The 8,309-nt window shown below is 45.5% G+C and overlaps 1 protein-coding gene across 1 annotated transcript; it reads right to left on the bottom strand.

Annotated features, from left to right (window-relative positions):
- On the bottom strand, positions 1-4,702 carry izumo1 (izumo sperm-oocyte fusion 1). The gene is made up of 7 exons (XM_018762381.2): positions 4,441-4,702; positions 4,160-4,237; positions 1,883-1,966; positions 1,759-1,779; positions 1,455-1,544; positions 1,240-1,340; positions 1-1,142 (listed from the first exon to the last, which is right to left on the bottom strand). The coding sequence occupies exons 1-7, from the start codon at positions 4,649-4,651 to the stop codon at positions 939-941; spliced, it is 789 nt and encodes a 262-aa protein (XP_018617897.1). The 5' UTR covers positions 4,652-4,702; the 3' UTR covers positions 1-938.
- Positions 4,703-8,309: the final 3,607 nt, after the last annotated feature.

Genomic DNA, 8,309 nt, shown 5'->3' with positions numbered 1-8,309 from the left:
ATTTCCTCCCCACTTTTACCGGGGTTGCTAATTCGCCTATGCTCAGTTTACTACAGCGGCAGCCCGTACTTGCCAGGAAGCTGGGGGCAGACTGTGCGCACTTGACAAATTCACACTCTCGCCAACTCACTTCTTTCGCTGCGTGTCAGGTAACACTGCAGGGGAGCTGGTATTGACTGGAGGAGCGCAGTTCTAAAACTGAGCAGCTCGATTGAGTCAAAGCCCTTCGACATGCTGGGGAAAGGGCCCGCGGAGACCCTTCTGCCGTTTTAAACTCAGATTTAAACCCTTATGAAGTAAAGTTATGACACTGGGCTGGAGAGAAAAAAAAGCCATCTCTCCAGCTTTCTTAACAAAGTACCATACGTATGGTGAAATCCAAGAGTTGGATACAAATCCTGGAATCATCCCCGCCCGACCCATGAGAAGCCCATAGGAGGCAGAAATTGTATGAAATATCATGCCTGGCAAACAACCCTGTGCCTCAAATACAAGACATGCAAGTTTTTGAAAGGATGCCTTTACTGGTTGGTCAGTTTGGGAGCTCCAGAGCAAACTGTGGAGCCACTGAGCTACATTATCCAACGCTCGTACCTTAGAATGACACCTAACTCCAGTTTCTTACATTGGGTCTCTTCTCCTTTCTTTGTGCGTCATGTTCTTCGTTCCTAACTCTGCGACTCAATGAATCACTCACCCAAAGCAAACGGCGATGGCAAGGCTGCCCACTAGACCGAGGGCAGTCACTGCGGCAATAGCCGAATGAACGAGATCCCTGTAGAGCGCCGAAGAAGGGCCGTCACCAGGAACGGTGGGAATAGTGGGAACGTCGGGGGTGGGGGTGGGGGGCAAAGCTTTCACTAATTGAAAAAAGGGAGAGAAAAGGAGCCAAGGCCTGATAATAATGCAGTGATGCAGTTCTTTGGAAAGTAAGGAATTCAACGCAGCGCTCTGGCGGGATCTACTTTTCCCTGAAGTCCGTCACCTGTCAAATTGTAGTACATTTCCGTCAAAACGGTTCCACTGCCGTCCTGCAGGAGGCAGCGGTACACTCCCCGCTCATCCATTTCAAGCTGGTTTAAAATCACCTTTGACTGAGGAGTCACCAGAAACGCGGTAAATTCCCCGGAGAGATCTGAAGACTGAGGATACCACGCACAAAAGAGGACGGATCAAGCGTCAGTCGTTCAACGCGACAGCGCTTACGTGCGGCAAGGAAATGCCGGATCTGTGTCTCACCCGGGAGAAGTGGTACTCTTTTTCCTCAACCACCAGGCTGTGCCAGGGCAGGAAACAGTTGAGCACCACCTGACTGTCCTGCTCCGCTTCAAGTTGCAGCACTGGGCCATGAAGAAAGAGGGAGACCAGCAATGGGTGCATTTAAAGTGATCGTATAGTGGGAAGGGGTGGGGAGGCTTGTACAAACACAGGCAAGGACAAAGTGGGACCCTCACCGCCACAACTACGTTGGTCGACCGGAGACGCACAGGGGTGCAGCTCGTTGCCGCAACTGGCGCAGTTGATCACACTCTGATTGAAGACCCCTAAGGAAGGCAACAGCACACGAGAACGCGTCAGCCGTTCGAAAGCAATGACATCCGCTGACGAAATCTCTCAGCCATCACACGCGAGAGAAGAAAGAGCGCGTCCCGGCGCTCGCCCCTGGAGAGCAACAGTGATGGGGACACGGAGGGTTCTCACAAAGTACGTGAAAATGAAGCACAACTGCGGCAATGAGAAGATTAAAATCAGACTTACCGCATGTATTTGGACAAAGACCTGAAAGAAAATGAATAAAAGGATCAATGCGAGGATATACTCCAAACGCTTGTAATGCCTCGTATGAAGTGACTCAATCCCCCTGTATTATGCAGCCCTGTACCTGTTCTGACAAATTCTTCCAGATGGTTCTTCAGGATTGTTTCTCCCTGCTGAAGTAAGCGAATTGCGAAAAACACCTCTTCCTCTGCGTAGAGACAGAGTCTCTCAGTGACACATATCACCCAGTGAAACCACCTACAAGTCACTCTGGATCAGCGTTTAATGTTCTGAACCACTAGCAATGTTAACTGCTACAATACAGTATTACAAATATATAGTATCTACGTCTTCTCTATAAATCAGCTGAAATCCGATGTGCGAAAAACAGAGATATTGTCCGTTACGCTAATGAAACAAATATACAACAAAAACGCTAAACTCACACATCTGTGTAAGGTGATCTACAGTGTTAAGTTTTTATGCTTAGTTATAAGTACTTAGTAATTGTTTTTGCATTTTTACTCCTTGGTCGTTTTTACTGGATTGAACGTGGGTAAGTGCCTGGACCAATATTACTATAGTAGGAGCGGAGATTTGAAAACTTGTAATAGCTGAAGTGCCCGTTGATGGGAAATCGATGGCTCCGATGACTACGCCATCTGCTGTCACTAAGAAGCAGTTACACCATTTATGTGTCACATGTCACTTGTGTAACATGTTTTTTGGGCTGGATGTGGAGGTCTCATCCATGAGGCTTTTGGCAGACGAAGATGATAAGACACGTGTAATCCGTACTTGGAGGTGTGGCCACTGCACCCATTCCTCATATAATGGGGTTAATTTGTTCCATGAAATCACCATGTTATGCAAATTTCTCTTCTCATCGATCTCACTTGGCTGCCTAGGCGTATCAAGGCCTACAAGACCATCAACAGATCTCTCCCCCAACACCTACAGAACCTGGTCACTTGCTATACCTCAACCAGGCTGCTATGCTACGCCACCTTTGGTTAAGTGGTAGTCCCACTCACAAGAGGCCCACAATGAAAACCCTAACATTTCGGTTTAGGCTCCACTGCAGTAGAATGACCTCCCTCTGTCTCTCAGAACTGCTGAATCTCTGTCAATATTCAAAAAGGGTCTCTAACCACATATCTTTCTGACACCCTTCTCTCCTAGTGTCCTATCTGCTCCACAGACCTTCAATACATTATCTGTTAAAAAAAAAAAAAAAACTCCCTAATCCTACATACAGCTATTTGTGTAATGAATGCTGGCAAAAAAAAAAACAATGATACTTGACTAATAGACAATACTTTGTGTCTAAATATGTAACTTTACATTTACATGTATTCATTTAGCAGACACTTTTCTCCAAAGCGATGTACATCTCATAGAAAATACTATGTGTTCCTTACATTAGGAGAAAGAGAGACAGTTGCAGACATGTGATTCTTAAATACAGTTTGTTTCTTTCCACCATATGAACCAATGCTCATCACAGGAGTAGCTGCATAAAACTTTATCCAAATGATCCACAATTCCTACTCGCAATTTTTTTAAACAAACATTTTTTTAACAAACTTTTGTTTTTTCACATTATATGAGTAGCTGGCTTATCTGTTATTCAACAGTTATGACCTCAAAGTTATAGAGCACGAACATTTACACATTACATGAACTTAAGAGATCATGGGAGAAGTGAGTTTTAAGACCCTTTTCAAACGTAGAGAGAGATTCAGCAGATCTGAGTGTGAGGGGGAGGTAGTTCCACCACGTCGGAGCCAGAACCTAGAACCTTTACGACCTTTCGTGCGTGGGACCGCCAAGCGAGCAGAGGTGGAGGAGCGTAGCAGTCTGGCTGGCGTGTAGCGAATGATCAAGTCTTGTAGACATCTGGGAGCAGTTCCATTGATGCTTTCGTAGACCATGACCAGAGTCTTGAATTTGATCCGGGCAGCTAAAGGAAGCCAATGCAATGTAACTTACTTTCAAAACCTATGAAAACCTGCTTAATTCTTACCTTTCCACTCTCTCAACAGTAAACTGGTTGATCCCATTGGACAGAAAAAATGTGAACCTTTCGTGACGCAAACACATTGCTCTTATGTTGCTTACATATAACACGCAATACTTGATGACACGACATGTAATATTCTACAGCCATGATACAGTTGGTAGAGTAGCATTTCCTTGCAAATGTGCTCGAGTATCAGAGTAAAAGTAAAGTTTCTCAATGGCAAAAATCAGTCAAAAGGTACTATTTCTCCAGAAACTGACTTAAGGAGTAAACGTAACTTCTTACGACACGTTTTTGCTAATAGGAACATCACTTCTCTGATGACACACTTGAACTGCCTTTATTCTGCACTAATCTAAAACCCCAGCATTGCCTCACCGTCAGTTGGATTGCTTGCCAGGTACTTTGCGATTTCACTCTGGAACTGGGTACGTGCACGGTACAGTGTGGTGAAATCTAGCGGAGACAGTGATACGTTGGTTATGAGCAGCATGTCAGACGGTACGATGCCTTAAAAAAATGAACACATCCAGAAGTGTTATTCATGTTACGCTCGCAAATATGAGTTCAGTCGTCACCATTATCAGTTATTATGTGTGATATTGTCATTACCACGGCCTATCATTTCTGCTTGCAGGCAACAAACACACCACACACACCAATTACTCCCTGGTACTGTCTGCTGATGTCTTCATATATTTTATAGGCCCCATTTAAGACCGTATTCAGGCGAATCTGGTTTTCCAGCGGAGCAGACAGTGCTATGTCCTCCAAAAGGTATCGAATCAGTTTGTCACACTGCAGACATGCGCTGGCGAGGGAGAGCAACAGGGCCGCGCAGACGAGGAAAACACAGCGAGCGCGAGCCATTCCGGTGAAACAAGCGATAACTTTTCGAGCAGAGGAAGTGGGATTTCCATGACACTGACGCCGCGGAGAGGTGTCCCCAGCGTGGTAGGCAGAGCCAAACCCCCTGTGACATCACCGCCATCAACTTTGTTGACTGTCATGTTGTTGTCGTTGTCATGGACACTACTAGAAAGTTCTTTGCTCGCTGTGTTGCCATCAGTCTCACCATCACAGCCACTTTACTGTCATGTTAGCAGGTGGTTTGTTTCCAGAGCGCCACTCAGGGGTTTGCGTCAGACATCATGCTATGGCTTCTAATGAGTTAGCGTCCTGGCCACTTCACGTTTATTGTATAAAACAAGTGGTGTATTTCATCTCGGATTGGTGTGACACGGAAAACCGAACGCTTGGTGAATGACGGGGAAATGTTCCGATATCTGAACGCTCTTGCGTGATGACAGTGACGAAGATGCTGACTTTTCTGCTTTCTGGAATGGCTACATTTGGCACAATTACGAGACACACGGTACGAGTTTGACAGCTTCGAGCTTTGGGGGACCTTGAAAGCTGCATTATTGACTGTACGGAGAACCAAGGGGGGTTGGACCGGGTCCTGCTCTGCAGTGGGTCTGGGGTTCGAGTCCCGCTTGGGGTGCCTTACGACGGACTGGCGTCCCGTCCTGGGTGTGTCCCCTCCCCCTCCAGCCTTATGCCCTGCGTTGCCAGGTTAGGCTCCGGCTCCCCGCGACCCCGTATGGGACAAGCGGTTCAGACAATGTGTGTTCACTGATAGTGAGAGGTAGTGGGGAGGGTTCCAGGTACCACCACATCAACTCTGGCATTGCGACCCGACACCTACAATTCCCTTCTTGCAGGCGGTGACTCTCCTACAAAATTAATTTTGTCCGTCCAGAACGCTGATGGAGGATTATGACTTTAATGGATTGTGAAGTCACTTCTTTCACTGGTATAATCCATGCATGTATCAAACTCAACTCATTTCTGCAGGCTGCATACTTGGGCACTGCCATTTGCGGGAACTGATATCCTTGTTAAGAGCGAATGCTGGTGAATTCAGTTGAAAAACTTGCCCATTTGAGTGACGCAGTATTAGGAACAGCACTCAGTACAGCTATGCACAGGCTTGCTGGAATATTGGTGCGACGCCACAACATGGGTAAAGTGAAAAAAATGGACAAAGTGAAAGTTATTCTACATCTCATGTACCGTTGCATTCAGCTGCCATCTAGTGACGGTATAAACTCAGTTCAATTAATTTGTATAGAGTGCTCCTCTCACACTGTGACACAGAGCGCTGAACAAAGGCAAAGGGCAAGAATCAAAAAAATCTGGCAAAGAAACAAAGAAAACTTGACTACAGACTGGCGTAACACATATTAATGCATTTATTAATGCAATAAGTATGCCTATTGGCCACAGAGGAAAGGAGCAAAAACTCCCAACTGAAAGTCAAGGGAGGGAAAAAAACCTCGGGGGATCCAAGTGCCAGTGGCTGCCCGCCCTTCCTGGGCTTCCTACATTAAATAAGACTTCTAAATCAGATTACAGGTAATAATGGCATTGTTGCTGTATGTTGACTTGATTTCCCAGTTCACCAAGGTACGGCGGTTGGTCTTCATCCTCAGTCAGCATGGGGTGCTTCTCTAACGGCTGGCCGGCCTCCTCAGGTTTTATCGTTCGGGTCTCCTGAGGTCTCATTACTATGAAATCTATAAACCGTTCAACACTCATCGTTTTACTTTTTCAAAATATTGGTGCTGTTCCAGATGATTAAGCTGTAGAAATATTTAAATTTCCTTCATATAATGAAGTCTTTTACAATGACAAAGCCTTACAACTGCTTATGAAAATATATACAGTACACTCGCCACCCGTTATTCTATTTCCCAATATCTGGTTTTTCACTTATCCAGCCCACATTTATTAACATCTCTTATTGTTCATTAGTCTGGATTTCATTTACTTGGTCTGAGATATTGGTTCCCAGGCCATGACATGGAGTCTGGTGCAATAAACTGAGACCACGCTTGAAATTATGCTAAGGGTCTGTGAGAGAAAGGCTGAGATGCACTGCACTGTCGGAACTGCATACCAATGCTCTCGACCGCACTTTACAGCCGCACCTGTCTACTCATGTGTTTGCATCCTCTGTTTGGCACCGCTGTGCTTTAAATTTATAATTGTGGCTGGGTGAAATTATACTGCTTTCCCTCCATCTTCCCATCATGCACTATCACAGCAAATGCACTTTATGAAATCATTATTCCTTAAAATTAGTTTCATATACCATTCGTGTCCATGCTTGGCCTTCCTGCGACAACGAAATGTCCATGAATAGCTTGCTGTTATTCTATAGACCCAGAAAACCTTAAAAAACAGCAACAATAAAATAAATATAAAACAACAAACCTTTAACCTCTGCATTTATAATTTAAAGAAAAAAACAACAAAAAAGAAAATTAATTGTTCCTACTTCTGTTTCAAATGCAGGCTTCAAACAGAAACAGAGGTAGAATGGTGTGGAAGCTCCTTAAATAAATACAAACCCATGTTTGCCATTACAACTGCTTGCACGTTCTGAAAAAAACTGTTTGGATAGGTGCACGATACAAAAAAGGCTTTGTATATCCAACTTAAAATAAATATTTAAAAATTAAGGGAAAGAAGCCTGAATTTAAAAAAAACTAAAAATACATGAACAGAAAGGGCTGCGCGTGTAATGTTATTTATTCTGTTTTAATGTTACACCACTTTTTTCCTTTTTATATCAGGCATCATTAAGGATGAATTTGGGGTAAATTCAAGGCTTGGAACCAACAGGCATTTTCCCCATAAACAATTTGGTGCCTCTGCTGTTTGGGTGTAGGTTTGAATCCAGCTGTCACGCTCACGCCAGATGACTGCACGTACAGCTGATCAAGGGAAGGGCTACATAAGGACTACTCCAGTGCACCAGTTTGCGGAACCTTGTTGAACAACCGCTACAGCCTCGCGAACCATAACGGGCACTGCCTCCTTGCCTACCTATTTTCCTTTCCCGTGCTTACCCTGTACACCCCTTGTTTCGCTCTTCTGGCTTCTGTCCTCCTGCCTTGTTTCTCGGACCCTGTCTTTTGGATCTTCCCTGTTATTGACCTATGCACCTCGGCAACCCCTTGCTTGTCCTGGACCACGACTCTGCCTGCCCCTGTATCACCTACACTAAATAAACGGCTCCAGCGTTTGAGTCTGACTAGCCGATTCCTTGTGGTTGCCACGACAGAAGATTTCGCCTTGCCAACAGATGCAGCAGAGCTGCAGTGCCTGCACCATGCCGTTTCCACCCAAGGTGTGTTGTTGGGCTCCCATTACCAGACCTTCCAGCAGCTCATGGAAGCCTTCCAGAGTCTCGTCACTGCGTTATAAGAAAAGGGAGTTCTAGACTCGTCCGACACCGAAGCCCTCCTGGAGCGGCAGGTTGTTTTGTGGACACATGCTTCGCAGTGACATCATATTCCCAGACGCGAATGTGATGTAGTGTTACACATTAGTGCGCTCGATGGGCAGTCCTTAGGAACTGGGGTGGCGAGTTCCCGCACGGTACTGCTACACATACAGGTCGGGCTTACCACCAGGAGGAACTCGGGTTTTTCCTGATCAGAGCCCCCATATTCCCGTG

Source organism: Scleropages formosus, chromosome 12 (genome assembly GCF_900964775.1).
Source record: "Scleropages formosus chromosome 12, fSclFor1.1, whole genome shotgun sequence".
NCBI lineage: Eukaryota > Metazoa > Chordata > Actinopteri > Osteoglossiformes > Osteoglossidae > Scleropages > Scleropages formosus.
This window is presented reverse-complemented; position numbering and strand designations above follow the sequence as displayed.

Bases quoted from the DNA above. Each gene is read 5' to 3' on its own strand.
- izumo1 (XM_018762381.2), bottom strand. From the start codon at position 4,651: ATGGCTCGCGCTCGCTGTGTTTTCCTCGTCTGCGCGGCCCTGTTGCTC. The intron at 4,238-4,440 runs GTGTGTGTGGTG...TGTCTCCGCTAG, and splicing joins ACAGTACCAGGGAGTAATTG to ATTTCACCACACTGTACCGT. The intron at 1,143-1,239 runs GTGAGACACAGA...TGGTATCCTCAG, and splicing joins AAGAGTACCACTTCTCCCGG to TCTTCAGATCTCTCCGGGGA.